The sequence below is a fragment of the Thunnus thynnus genome, chromosome 17 (assembly GCF_963924715.1).
Source record: "Thunnus thynnus chromosome 17, fThuThy2.1, whole genome shotgun sequence".
NCBI classification, from domain to species: Eukaryota; Metazoa; Chordata; class Actinopteri; order Scombriformes; family Scombridae; genus Thunnus; species Thunnus thynnus.
The window spans coordinates 1,447,115-1,462,191 of record NC_089533.1 but is presented as its reverse complement, the minus strand read 5'-3'; the positions used below and the strand labels follow the sequence as shown (position 1 = coordinate 1,462,191).

Below are 15,077 nucleotides of genomic sequence, written 5' to 3'. Positions count from 1 at the left end.
GCAACGCAAATACTTGACTTGACTCAACCCGTTCCTACCAAACATTTCAGATTTGACCCTCTGAACACAAACAAATTTACATGTGGTGAAACAAAGTGTTTCCTTTTTTCCAAAATGTCAGTAGTGTAGAACAAAAGTTGTCAAAAGGAATGTGTGACTTTACAAAGAATTATTAACTGTAACCTATTACAGTATAATTATCCACATACGCCCTGTCATTCCACTGAGATTAGCTGACATTTACAAAAGCTGTCATTGTAACCGCAGAACTTTCCTACAGTATACTTATTGTGAATTACCTCAGTTTTATGATTGACTTGAACTTTTCCTTCCTCTGTCAACAGCTTTGCTAACATAACTATCGTCTTATTAATTGTAATCCAAAGGTCGCATTACGCCTGCAGCTTCTGGAAACCTTACACTCTGGCACTGGTACATAACCAATGTGTGTCACGCAAGGTAACAACTTTGAAGGTTATAGTTTTCCCTGACCATCCCCCATCACACCCAGCTTTTTGTTCTTTAAAAAGGAGGCGAGAGTCGTGCAGCTCTTCACTCTCCACTCTGTGTCATCTCAGCCACAGCAGAAACACAGCCTCCATCATGTCCTGCAGCTTTGCCTCACAGTCTTCCTCCAGGTCCATAAGGGGCTCCAGCGGCTCCATGATCGGTGGCTCCATGATCGGTGGCGGCGGCGGCGGCCGTATGTCCATGAGATCTGGGAGTGTCTACGGAGGAGCAGGGGGCTCAGGGGTCCGCATCTCCTCATCCTCATCCGGCATGGGCATGGGCATGGGCATGGGCATGGGCATGGGCTTCGGCGGTGGCTTCTCTTCCTCCTCCTCCAGCTTCAGCATGTCCGGCAACGAGAAGATCACCATGCAGAACCTGAACGACCGCCTGGCCTCCTACCTGGCAAAGGTGCATGCCCTGGAGAAGGCCAACGCCGAGCTGGAGCTGAAGATCAGGCAGTATATGGAGAGCAAAGTCACCTACGCTGCCAGAGACTACAGCGCCTTCTTCACCACCATCGGTGACATCACAGCCAAGGTAAGGTTCATCAGAAATGTGTTAGAAAGACAAATATATCATCTCTATGTCTGCTGGACAAAACCTAGATACCACACACAATGACATGGAGAATAGTGAGATGAGAACTTTGATGAAGTAGTGATCGATCTGTGTCTCTGCCTCCAGATTGAGGCCGCTGTCAGGGTGAATGGCGCCATCCATCTCAGCATGGACAACGCTCGCCTGGCTGCAGACGACTTCAAGGCAAAGTGAGTACAAACACACTGAATGGAAACACAAATAATAAAATGATGTAGTTCACACTCAGATTTAGTAGTAGTAGTAGTGGTGCACTAGAACTAGTCATATTACTGTACAGTAACCTTAGTGGTAGTGGCTACAGTTGTAGTACGTGTTGAATCATTAGCCATAGTGGTAGTAGTAGCTGTAGTAGTAAAAGCTGTGCAAGCAGTGTTAGGAGTAGTAGCAGTGGTTGTAGAGGCATTGACTGTAGTAGCACTAGTAGAAACTGTTTTAGGAGTAAATGTAGTAGTAGTACTAGTAGCACCTGCAGCAGCTGTAGTATAGCTGCAGTGGTATTATCTGTAGTAGTAGTAATAAGTGCAGTGGTGGTATCTGTAGTAGTAGTAATAGCAGTAATAGCTGCAGTGGTATTATCTGTAGTGGTAGTAATAAGTACAGTGGGAGTATCTGTAGTAGTAGTCGTAATAGCTGCAGTGGTATTATCTGTAGTAGTAGTAGTAATAGCTGCAGTGGTATTATCTGTAGTAGTAGTAGTAGTAATAAGTACAGTGGTATTATCTGTAGTAGTAGTAATAAGTGCAGTGGTATTATCTGTAGTAGTAGTAGTAGTAGTAATAAGTACAGTGGTATTATCTGTAGTAGTAGTAATAAGTGCAGTGGTATTATCTGTAGTAGTAGTAGTAATAAGTGCAGTGGTAGTATCTGTAGTAGTAGTAGTAATAAGTGCAGTGGTAGTATCTGTAGTAGTAGTAGTAATAAGTGCAGTGGTATTATCTGTAGTAGTAGTAGTAATAGCTGCAGTGGTAGTATCTGTAGTAGTAGTAGTAATAAGTGCAGTGGTAGTATCTGTAGTAGTAGTAGTAATAGCTGCAGTGGTAGTATCTGTAGTAGTAGTAATAAGTGCAGTGGTAGTATCTGTAGTTGTAGTAGTAGCTGCAGTGGTATTATCTGTGGTAGTAGTAATAGCTAGTTTTCCAGCTATTACTACTACGTATCAACACAAAGTGGTTTAGATGACGCTGCTCTGCATTAGACTGATCTGATTATAGATCTCTATCAGTTCTTACTAGATCTGATCAAACCTGATCAAACAACCCAGTAAACCCAGATAGCAAAATTGTTGTGGCCCAGGTCTGGCCCACATCTGACACTTTCGGCATGCCGCATGGAATGATGGCACTTGGGGGGTCTGCTCCTGTTTTCCTGTTTCCCAGATCTAGACCTCAAGCAAGCTAAGATAAACCAGAGCTGGCCCACATCCAGAATACACATACCTGACAGGACCGCATCTTTGCCAAAAAAGGCATAAATTTGATTTGGGATATTTGGGCCATATTTGCCTTTTTACATGTGGGCCATTTCAGGCTCACATCCATTTTGTCCAGGCCACAAATGGCCAGCAGGTCCACATTACTGCCTGAGGTGGCCCACTTCCATATGCTAACTGGGAAACCTGATCAAACCACCTGATCATGATCTGTCACATGCATGTGTGAGAGGTTTACCAAGGGTGACAGCAGTCAGAAAGTCTCACAGTGCTGCACTGTGATAGAGTCACACAGGGGTTGACTGACTGGCTGCTGCAGGAGACATAAAGACTTTGCATGTTGTTGTGTTCGTCCTTCAGGGCTCCACTTACTCATGAATCAGTTTCTAATAAAGACAAATAGGCCTCAACTTGATCAGAGAGATCAAAGAGATCTGTTACGTAATTTTTCTAGTTTGAAAGGAATGAGTGTGACCTTTATTAAAGCTGACACTGCTTATTGATGTTCTACTTAATATGACCCACAGTCTCAAACACTGTAAAATCATATCTCTACTTTTAAATTAAACTCATGAGGAAATTTATCAAAGGAAAATGTTCAATTTTAAATAAATATAAGGGACATTATGAAATAAATAATCATAGGACTAACCCTATTTTACTTCATGTCAAGTTTTATTTCATAATGCCACTTTTCATGCCAAAGCTGGCAGGTTCAACAACTGCTACCAAACTACCAAATTTAGCCAGTTAGCTCCTGTTAGCAAGAGCAACAATGCCAAAGCAACTAAACACAGACGATGAAAATAAACCTCTCTCTTTATTCAGCTTAATAAGGCTGATAATGCTACCTACCTGTCTAGGCTGGCTTGTAACAGTAATACAAACTGTATTAGGAGTAGAAGTAGTAGTAGTCATAATGGTAGTAGTAGAAGCTGCAGTCTGCACTAGTAGTGATGACTATGGTTACCACAACACGAAATGCAACAATTGGTCCTAATCACAAGCAGTCTGTTGATTTGGCCATTTCATGTGGAAAAGTTGCAATAATTTAGCAAATTGCAAACTCTCACAAATATTGCAGAGATTTCTTGTTCACACATATTAAGTAAAATCCAAGCGGGTAGTTCTGGGTCTGAAAAGTGAAACCAATGCAGAAGTGCCTTAAACCTGCATTCTCTCTAATGACCAGTAGGGGGCGACTCCACTGGTTGCAAAAAGAAGTCTGATTGTATAGAAGTCTATGAGAAAATGACGCTACTTCTCACTTGATTTATTACCTCAGTGAACACTTTTCTAATGAGTTTATGGTCTTAATCACTAGTTTCAAGTCTTCTTCAATACAGCATGATGTTCATTTTGTAAATTATGGTCCCATTTAGAGTAAAATAGACGATAAAGCAGTGTATGCTTTGGGGCGTGGCTACGTTGTGATTGACAAGCCGCTACCGCAGCAACATCGTCAATACGTAACGTAACCATGGCGTACCGTGCCGCTATTTCAGTTTGTTTTCAATTCATAAAACTTGATTGTAACATATTGGTCGCCTAAAAAAGTCTTGTTCAGTGTTTGGGCGTATTAAAAGACCCTCTAAGGAGTCGGATGTTCAGTTTTTCCGGTAAGTATATTTTGTTTTAATGGTTTTAAGCCCGTTTTCACTAGAGAAAATTAGTATTGGCATTAGCATTATCTCAGTTAACCACAGACTGTAAATGCACAATTCTAATCAATCTAGCAATTAGTGCTATGGTCAGCTCCACCCTCTTGTCCAAATATGGTCACTTCTGGCTCCAAAAATCCAAGATGGCGACAGTCAAATCGCCACACTTGAGGCTTCAAAACGGGAGTCCACAAACCACTGGGTGACATCACAGTGACTATGTCCATATTTTTTTTACAGTCTATGGTAAAATCATCATATTAATAGATATAAATAACAGTGTGGTGCTGGTGTTGCTTCAGTTACTGTAGTTTTTATTGTGAGTCATTCTATGATGTTGACAGAAGCAGCAGAGCATCGTATCTGTCACTCATCCTCTGCCTCCATGTCCTCCTGCTGCAGGTTTGAGAACGAGCTGACCATGCGTCAGTCTGTGGAAGCCGACATCGCTGGGCTCAAGGGAGTCCTGGCTGACATGAACATGTGCAAGAACGACTTCACCATGCAGTTGAATGGCCTGAAGGAGGAGCTGCTCTTCCTCAAGAATAACCACAAGGAGGTCAGTGAAGTACCAAAATGGTTTTATTTGCCTCATGAAAGTCTTACTGTATGAGTATTTCTTATATTCTATATCAGAGGAAGGACTTCAAGGCTCCTGTTGGTTTCTGGTAACTGAGGCACAAGTCGGGTCTGGTCCAAATTATATTCAGTCTAATTGGGTCCAGATAGAGTCCAGTTCTGTTGCTGGATGAGGATGAGGATGAGGATTTAATTCAGATTTCTGCACGTCAGATAGATTTGATGGAGCAGATATTTGTGATGTCACTTTGTTGTTGGAGCATTACATTATAAACTTTATTTTATATGCTCAACATAGAACTGCTGCTGCAGGATCTGCTGACAGATTTATTGGTTTAGTGTCCAAAAAGTGATTAGTCGTGACCCTTGTGTGAAAAATTATCCTAAATGTCCCTTTTGGGGGCTGCAGGACCACAGCCGCCATTCCTAAGTAGTCAGTTAATGTGAACCCTAATAAACAAACACATTTATATATGTTTTTGTTGCTGTGTGTGTGTGTGTGTGTGTTTGTAGGAGATGCTGGTGTTGCGTAGTCAGATCGGTGGTCAAGTCAACGTGGAAGTGGACGCCGCACCACAACAAGACCTCAGCAAGATCATGGCTGACATCAGAGAGCACTACGAGTCCATCACCGCCAAGAACCAGAAAGAGCTAGAGGCCTGGTTCCAGACCAAGGTAATGCCATGACATCACTTCCTGTGGCTGCAGAGATCACATTTACTCATCATGGATTTAACCTGTGTGTGTGTGTGTGTGTGTGTGTGTGTGTGTTGCAGTCAGAGGCTCTGAGCAAAGAGGTGATCACTCAGACGACCAGCCTGCAGACGTCCAGGTCAGAGGTCTCAGAGGTCAAACGGACGCTACAGTCGCTGGAGATCGAGCTGCAGTCCATGTTGGGCATGGTGAGTCGTCATGGCAACACAAACACAGATGTGTCAATCACAGCAGCTGAAGTGGTGTGATTAAATTTTAATGATGCATGAGATTAGCAAAATTTAATCATAGTCAGTTCAGTTTTCAAATTCATCCAAAAACTCAAGAATTGATCCACTTATGAAGAGTTTTAAAAAAATCTAAATTATCATAGATAAAACTTTTTTTCTATCACCACCAGATAAACAAAGCTGAGGAATTAAAGATATTATGATACATGAACAGATTTTGTAATAAAGGTAGATGGTCATAGGACCACAACATATTCAAATAATACAATGTTGCTTCTTATAGCACCGACGTACTACTAGATACGTACAAGACAATACAGTTGGAATATATAGATTTGAAACTATTGACAGCAAAGAAAAATATTTATAAACCCTGTAAACTCTGTCACAACGAGACTGAGATCTCAAACTATTTGACAATTTGCAAAGTTTAAAGGAAAACACCACAAATTGTAAAAATAATAATAATAATAATAAAAAAGGCATTTTTATAAGATTTTTGTAAACACTGAAAGTATTTTTATAAAGTTAGCATTTTCTCCTGTTTTATTAGTGACAAAAACTGTACAAAAGAGTGAAAATAATGACATAATAACGCTTTTAATACACACAACAGTGAACACAACACACAAAACAAAGAAAAACAACAAAATAATACATTGAAATAGGATAGATTGTGTTTTTAAATGATTAAATGAATAAAAAAAGGATACATAAATTATATTTATTTTATTTCATTTTATATATTATTTTGTGTAATTTTTGTAAATTTTTAAAATATTTTTTATTATATATCTTTTAATTTATTTACATTTTATATGTTTACATAATCAGAACAATTTAGTCCTCAGCAGATCATAAAATTCATTCCAGGTAGAATATTGAAAATACAAAGTCACTCAATCTTCTTTGCAACTTTTTATTAAAGTCAGTATGAAATAAAGAAAACAGCTGCTGCAGCTTAGTGTAGATTATTATTATTATTAGTCTTTATTAAACAAGGACAATGCACAAAAAACATTAATCTCAAAATGAGAAGAGATGTTTCATGCCAGATTTAGCTATTAGCTCATTTCCGTCTGCACTCCCTTGGCAGGTACGCAGAATATTCACCAGATAATAAACACATTAATTTACATGCAGCACCATTACATACAGTAGTCTCTATCACACTAACAATTCTGCAGACAAATCTAAAAACACACAAGAACATATAAATACCCACACATTCATCCAGTACAACTATAGAATTACAATTTATTATAATTTAAAATATGAATCACTGTGAAATGAATGTTGACATGACTGGTTGCTCAATATCTCAAGTTTTTGCACCACTGGAAAAAGATGAAAAATGAAGATGTGTTCTTGACTTTTGTGTTTCCTCTGCAGAAAGCGTCACTGGAGGGAAGTCTGGCTGAAACACAGAGCCGCTTCGCCATGCAGATCTCCGGATTCCAGATGCATGTGAGAAAAACAGGAACAAACACATCTGAACTGTGTGTCACACTTGATATTTCCACTCAGACTGTTTAATCGTAACCTGTAACTCTTCCTCTTGACCCCCAGGTGTCGTCCCTGGAGGAGCAGCTGACACAGCTGAGGGCCGACCTGGAGCGTCAGGGGATGGAGTACAAGATGCTGCTGGACATTAAGTGCAGGCTGGAGATGGAGATCGCCGAGTACAGGAGGCTGATGGATGGAGAGGCCAGCGGCAGGTGAGACTCAGCAGGAGAATTAGATTCAGGTGATCACACCTGAGGATCAGACCAGGGCACTGACGTCATGTCCTCGGCGGTTTTTCTAGGATATTTGGCTTCATCACTGTTGGGACAGTTTAAATTCCCAATTGTTTGTATTGACGTGGTTTAGATTCATATTATTAAGTTGATTACTTATGGCACAAAAACAAAGACAGAAATTAAGTAACACATGTTTAGTTAGTACATTCAGTAAGTAAATAGTAAATAAGTGATTAAGTAGTCATTAAGTCATTAAATAGTAAGTAAGTAATAATGAATTAAGGAGTAGTTACATAATTAAACAGTAAGTAATAAGTAATTAGTTAGTAAGTAAATAAAAAGGAAATAAGCAATGAAGTAACAGTCAGTAAGTAAGTAAATACGTAATTACTAACTAAGGGAGTAGTTAAGTAGTAATTAGAAAATGAGTAATTAATAAGTAGGTAATCAAGTAGTAAGTAAGTACTTAGTAAGTAAATTAGTAGTAGGTAAGTAAGTAATTACTAAGTAATCGAGTAGTAAGTAAGTAAGTAGGTAAATTAATAGTAGGTAATTAAGCAATTACTAAGTAGGTAATTGAGAAATGAAAAATCTAAATAATTATTTTCATCATCAGTGTCTTGTAACATCTTGTTTTGTTCGACCAACAGTCCAAAGATATTCAGTTTACAGATATAAAACAAAGAAAAGCAGCAAATCCTAAGCTGTCAGTCTGACTGATATGTTTTCTGATTGTTCCGACAGTTCCTTGTCCTCCTCGTCCACAACTAAGCGGATGGTGACGGTGACGGAGAAGGTGGTCGGTGGGACAGTGTTGTCCTCCTCGTCCTCGTCTTCCTACCTGGTTCGCTGAGACACTGTGGCGGTCAATGACCAGTGATCAATGACGTCGACCAGAAAACACTAAACAATAAAACCTTAGTCCTAATAAATACTCACCTGTGTGCGTCTTTATTTAAACTGTGAGTTGTGCTGTTGCCATGGTTACCTGCAGGACTTAGAGCTACATTTTGATCTATCTGAGGTAGAAGTAAGTAATAAATAACTGATTAAGTAGTAGGTAAGTAAGTAATTATGTAGTAAATAAGTCAGTAAGAAGTAAATATTAATTGAATAAGTAGTAAGTAATATAAGTAATTTGTAGGTATTTTGAAAAGGTGCTCTTCATGCACAGGTAGCCAATCAGTGTCCACGAAAAGGAAATTAATTCCCAAAGAAATCCAGGCTCAGTGTTTCATAAAAGTACAAAAGTTAGAAAACGTTTATTAAAGTGGCTACATGATATTTTGGTGATATTGTTTAGACAGAAGCAACAGCAGTATCTAGTAAGTAGTATCTAAGTAGTAAATAATTAAGTGGTATGAAAGTAAGATAGTCGTAAGCAGGTGAGGAGTAGATAAGTAAGTTTTAAATAATTAAGTAATAAGTAAGTAATTTGTAAGTATTTAAGTACGTAAGTAAGTACGTATAATTTAACAGAATAGGTGCTCTCGATGCTCAGGTAGCCAATAGGTGCCCATGAACAGGGAATGAATTCCCAAATAAATCCAGGATCAGTGTTTCAATGTTTCAGTGTACAAATGTTAGAAAAATTTTATTAAAGTGGCTACATGATACTCCGGTCTGTTTTTTATCATGAGGTACTTAATTACATATTTATTACTTACTCTCACTGTCCAAACAATAAAACCAGAGTATCATGTAGCCAAAGCTCTCCAACCTTTGTACTTTTATAAAATAGTGTGTCTGGATTTATTTGTTTTTTAGTGGATGCACTGCACATACACACACACACACACACACACACACACACACACACACACACACACACACTTTTCAGATTTTTTTCAGATTAACTCCTACTGCAATTTATATTATGTTCTGCAGGTCTGATATATTTCACTAACCAAGACCACTCCTTCTAGAATATGGATTTAATGGTTTGTTGGGAGTGTGATGGAAGGCAGGGTGAAAAGGAGGAAGGATAGTTAGAGGGATGGTTGGAGAGGGAAGGATGGATGGGGGAAGGGAGAGGGTCGGGGGTGTGAGGATGCGGGGGTGAGGGTCGAGGGGATGAGGGTTGAGGGATGGGGAGAAAGAAGAGCAGGCGGGAAAGAGGGGAAGGAGGGAGTGGATAGGAGAGTGATAGATGAAAGGAGGAGAGGCGTCGACGTCGCGGAGGTAAGTGGGAACAGGGGGTTGAGACTCAGGGTGGGGGTGCTGTCTCGATGATCCGGCATCTGTACGAAGCCCCCAAAGAGACTTCAACCGGAGAGGCGAGAATGGGATTTCTTTATGTTATCCAGGTCATGATGGATGTAGGTATGATAGGCGGTGGAGTTTCTCAGTAGGCAGAGATGCTTGGAATGTAATGGAGTTGAGGGTGATGCCGAGGAATTCCAAGGATGTGCTTGGGCCTTACTTGCAAGCTGAGACAAAGGGAAGAGGAGCGGATATGGTGTGTTTAAATACCCTGTGGTGCGGAAATGGGTAGCGTACAAGGCGTGGTCTTTGGTTCCCGAACTTTGTTTATGGCAGTGCGCAGCAGTGCTTAATGTGAGTAAGTGTGCAGCTAACACGACCAGTGCAGCTAGGCCAGGAAGGTGCAGCCCAACCGAACTTCTGAACATTAACAACTCGCCCGCCTCACATCCACTGATGCTGCGGCACTCAGTGGACTGCAGATCCTGAGGCCCTGCAGCAGCGGACTGGTGGAGCCGACTACAACGTCTCAGAGGCAGAAGACGGGTTAGCTGTCTGTTAGCCAAGCTAGAAGCGACCAGGCCAGCCAGTCCATCAATCTTTCTGTCAACGTTGTGAAAACTATTGTGTTTTTTCTCCTGACGGAAACTCAGCTTTTCAACTCGACAGGTTGCTCTTCCATGCAGATCGGAATCAGCTGTCATGGAAAACCTGAGGAGGTAGACTCTGCATATAGTTATCTTTAAATATAAATGATTGGTTCTTTAGATTTGTGACATATTAAATTCTGCCTGAGTGAATCTGTGTTTGAGGCTGTCCTTTGTACGCTGCAGTTTCAAAGTGGAAACACTCAGCTGTGGCACTGACTGCTCATTTTGCTCCTGATATGTCTTGTAGCACATGGTAAACACCACCTGGACATGTTAACAAGGTTAAAAACATGATTTTCAGCGGAGGGAATCTTTAAAGTGGACAAACAGCATGAGGAAGGAAATGAAGGGTTTAGAAACTGATTTAAGACAAACTGAGAAGAGTAGCGATGTCACCCCCTGCTGGTTCTCCTGGGACATGAACTCCTCTCTGCCCTGCTGTCGTACTCCTCCTTTCAACCAATACGATTCATTTTCTAGTTTTACTCCCTCTGTCATCTTTTTCTTCTTACTCTGCCTCTGTTATGTAACAACTCCTGCACTGCAACGTATATTTTCTCAGTGTTTTGGCAGCTCTGCAGGTTGCTTCACGCCCGGGATCAGGGGGTTTTATTTCCTCCAATCATCACAGGTGACATGTTCTTCATCAACCCTCTGGGCCTCACTCTTCATCTTACCTGCACAAATTGGAAATTAGTACTCCTCTTATCTCTTTCTGCACCTGTGAGGTTGGCATTTGTCCACAATTTTTGGGGGGTTAAAATTTTTAAAAAGCATTTTTGATTTGCTTCCTTTTTGCATGTGGTTTTGTGTAACAGATGTTCAGCTTATGTGTACAGATGAATGAGCTGAAAAACTAAAGAATCATTCATGTGTAAATCCAGTCTGATTGAAACATAATGAGGCCAAACACACAGGTTGGCGTTGTCAGACTTCAGAAGCCTTTGTATTGTGTTGTTTTATAATAATCTCCTGTAGATTTGTAGCATGAATGTATTTCCAGTCATCATCACAGTCACCTCACGTTATTCTGAGCTGCAGTGATATAATCAGAGTAAAGAAGCATCGGCACAGTCAGGAATCATTCCAGGAATTAAAGAAACTAAGTTGACATGCAGCTACGCTCATCATTATGTATTTAATGTCATTAAATATCTCTCCTTTTGTTAGAAACTCTGTTTTAAACCCAGAGTGACAAGTGAAAATCTAGAACAGCAAACTGATCTATAGACATATCTATTGATATTTATTACTCGTCACATCGTCAGGATCCTGCAGGAGTGATGACTCGATGTTTCCAGGGATCTGATTGGTCAGTGGTACCAGGTCTCTCCTGCGAAAGTATCCTGGTTATGATCAGGTTTTTGGAGCATCCTGGTTATGTGTTGTGCATGTAAACATCATATCGGATGTGCTATGTGGAATACTCAATAGAAACCTGGATACTGTGGCCTGTAAAACCCTGATCCAGGTGGGAGAGATACAAGATACTGGACACAGATGATAAGCAGGTTTCTCATGTTCCATGTAATCATTTCCTGAATAAGATAAAACCAGGAACGTAATTTGTATGTAAACTCAGTGAGATTACCTGATTAAATGATGGTTGTAACAACTGAGTTTAAGATAATGAATGAGGATATACAGAGATACACTGAAATCAGCAGACAAAGAATACAAAGGACCTGCGTGATTCTTCATCCATCGCAGTGCATTACTGTACATTAGCAGTTAAATAGCTAGAAACAGCGCACACTGACTGTATCTGTGTGAAAGTTTCTGTGTGTTTTTGTTCAGTTCGTTTTCTGACTGAACTCAGAACTCACCACAAACTCTGGTTCTCTCTGTTATTTCCCTGCAGTCTCATAAAGCAGATTCATAAAGCCCTGCGATAGATGCACATTTTTTTGCTTAAACTGAAACATTTTCAATTCACTGCTTGATTCATCGGACGTGCGCTCGAGTCAGTTTGTGTCTTTGCATTGACTTTGTATGAATATGCAACACCTCTAAAATTATCTTTGCATTCTGTCTGACAGGAAAGAGAGGAAGAAGTACATGAGTAGTATTATGAGCTTGATGTAGTTATATAAAGCTGACAAGTATTCTCAGCTTTATATAAGTAAATATTATCAACTAAATTTACCAAAAGTAAGGAAAGTTTTACACACTCAAATCAAATGGTGGAGGGTAAATATAGTGCACTATACAGAAAATAGGGAGATTTCAGACACGATGACACAGTCAGATCCCACTCTTCAGTATTGCAGTAAAAGTACATAAGTATTATGAGCTTGATGTAGTTAAAGTATTGCAGTAAAAGTACATAAGTATTATGAGCTTGATGTAGTTAAAGTATTGCAGTAAAAGTACATAAGTATTATGAGCTTGATGTAGTTAAAGTATTGCAGTAAAAGTACATAAGTATTATGAGCTTGATGTAGTTAAAGTATTGCAGTAAAAGTAGTGGTTTGGTCCCTCTGACTGATATATTATTATATATGACATCATTAGATTATTAATAGTGAAGCATCAGTGTTAGAGCAGCATGTTACTGTTGTAGCTGCTGGAGGTGGAGCTAGTTTACACTACTTTATATACAGTTAGCTAGTTTAGTCCAGTGGTTCCCAACCTAGGGGTCGGGCCCCTCCAAAGGGTCAGCAGATAAATCTGAGGGGTGGTGAGATGATTAATGGGAGAGGAAAGAAGAAAAAACAAAGTTCTGATACATAAATCTGTTTTCAGTTTTTGGACTTTTTCTCTAATCTTTGATTTTTGCTGAAATATTGGATCATTTGAACATTTATTGAAATGAAAGCATGTGAGAAGTTTAGAGGGAAAAATCACTATTTGGTGGAGCTGTTAACAACTCATAGACATGTGAAATGTGACCCCGACTACACACTGCTTTTTGTAAGACGTCAAAAGCCAAAAAGGTTGGAAACCACTGGTTTCATCTTTAACAATGTGTTGTATTTTAAAAGCTTGTTATATTATCCATTGTGTCAAATCTTCATCTGAAAAGTAACTAAAGCTGTCAAATAAATGTAGTGGAGTAGAAAGTATAAAGTAGCATCACATCAAAAGAGTACTTAAGTGCAGTACTTGAGTAAAGGTACTTAGTTACTTTCCTCCACAGCTATTAATGACCGAAAGCAGAGAAACTTGAAACAGGTAAAGTTGAGGATGGAACATCAACATATTTAAGATAATAACTTTTTTACAACTTTTTTGCCTGATGGTGGTTTGGTGTGTATGATGAGATGGTGAGTTCAGTGACCCTGAATGCATCCTGACATTTACAGTTTCATTTATCTTCCGCTCCTTCCCGCCTCAGGCTGCCTGTCAAACCTCCTGATGTTATGTAACTCTGTTATCTACAAACTGACTGTAAATCTATGAATTTTATCACCTGACAGTTTGCCTTCAGCTAATTCTCTACTGATGATAGAATAGAATAGAATAGAATAGAATAGAATAGAATAGAATGCCTTTATTGTCGTTGCACATTGTTGCAGAGGAGTGTGGACAGAAAAAAGGCATCAGAAGAATCATATTGTTGATATTTGTACACAGAATGATTAAATCACAGCTGATACAAGAAACCACAGACACTGTGAGACGTTCATTAGAAGAACTAGAATTAACAACCAGGTGAATAGAAGTTCTCAACATCCTCCAACAAAACGGAAGACTGTCTGCAACGATTGATCTGGTGCAATCAGCACAGTGACATCTTGATTTTGGTTTGTTTTCGAGGATAAATTAAGGAGTTTTATGACCTTTGACCTTTGCTATGACCTGGCTCAAGTAGCCACAACAAAAGGGAGACACACCAGTGTTAAATTTTATCAGAAAGATATTTTATTAAACCAAAGTTAAAGAGTTAACTAAATATGTAAAGTATGGGGGTGTGGAGTCAGTGAAGTCATGCATGAGTGGAAGATATGTGTGTGAGTGTTGTGAAGGTGCGTAAAAGCAAAGTAAATAACTAAAGTAACATAACAGAACCAAATGCAAAACAGATCGAAACCCCAGGTGACTCCATCACAAAGAGTAATAATGTTATTTTAAGGGATTCTTGTTTCACAGTGGAGTGAAATTAAGAAGCTTTTACAGGTTGTGATTTATTGAATGTGTGTTTTGAATTTAACTCCACAAAAGAAAAAGAAATGTCGACTGTTGTCTTTGTTCTTAAAATCTCAGTGTTGGTTTCTGTCATGACTTGGAGAGAAGATGAAAAGTTGAACCTCATTGTTGGGGATTGACAGAAGGTTTATAGAGCTTAAGCTTCTTTCAGAGCTGAGGTGTGGCCACAGATTGAAGGTCAGAAAGTCACCAGAGGAGATCCTGAAGCCGACGGGGAGAAACGAGCTGACGAGTTATCAACAGCTTCTACCTTTTTCTACCCGTTCTACCTCTTTGCAGCTTCATGAGGTCACCTGGATGGTTTTCAATTAACAGCTGACGAATGTCAAAAGTTAATTGGTGGAATTTCTCACCTTCTCAATGCGTTTAAGAGCATCTGTTGTGTTGGTACACAGCAAACAGCCCCGTTCCGCTACTGCAGTAACTGTACTAATACTGTAGTAACTGTACTAAAACTGTAGTAACTGTACTAATACTGTAGTAACTGTACTAAAACTGTAGTAACTGTACTAAAACTGTAGTAACTGCACTAATACTGTAGTAACTGTACTAAAACTGTAGTAACTGTACTAAAACTGTAGTAACTGCACTAATACTGTAGTAACTGT

General features: G+C 39.5%; 1 protein-coding gene across 1 annotated transcript; it reads left to right on the top strand.

Moving 5' to 3' along the window:
- The first annotated feature begins 560 nt into the window (after positions 1 to 560).
- LOC137167983 (keratin, type I cytoskeletal 13-like) lies at positions 561 to 8,400 on the top strand. Its single transcript, XM_067570373.1, has 8 exons — positions 561 to 1,050; positions 1,198 to 1,280; positions 4,606 to 4,762; positions 5,296 to 5,457; positions 5,559 to 5,684; positions 7,119 to 7,193; positions 7,296 to 7,444; positions 8,213 to 8,400. The coding sequence occupies exons 1-8, from the start codon at positions 604 to 606 to the stop codon at positions 8,319 to 8,321; spliced, it is 1,308 nt and encodes a 435-aa protein (XP_067426474.1). The 5' UTR covers positions 561 to 603; the 3' UTR covers positions 8,322 to 8,400.
- Positions 8,401 to 15,077: the final 6,677 nt, after the last annotated feature.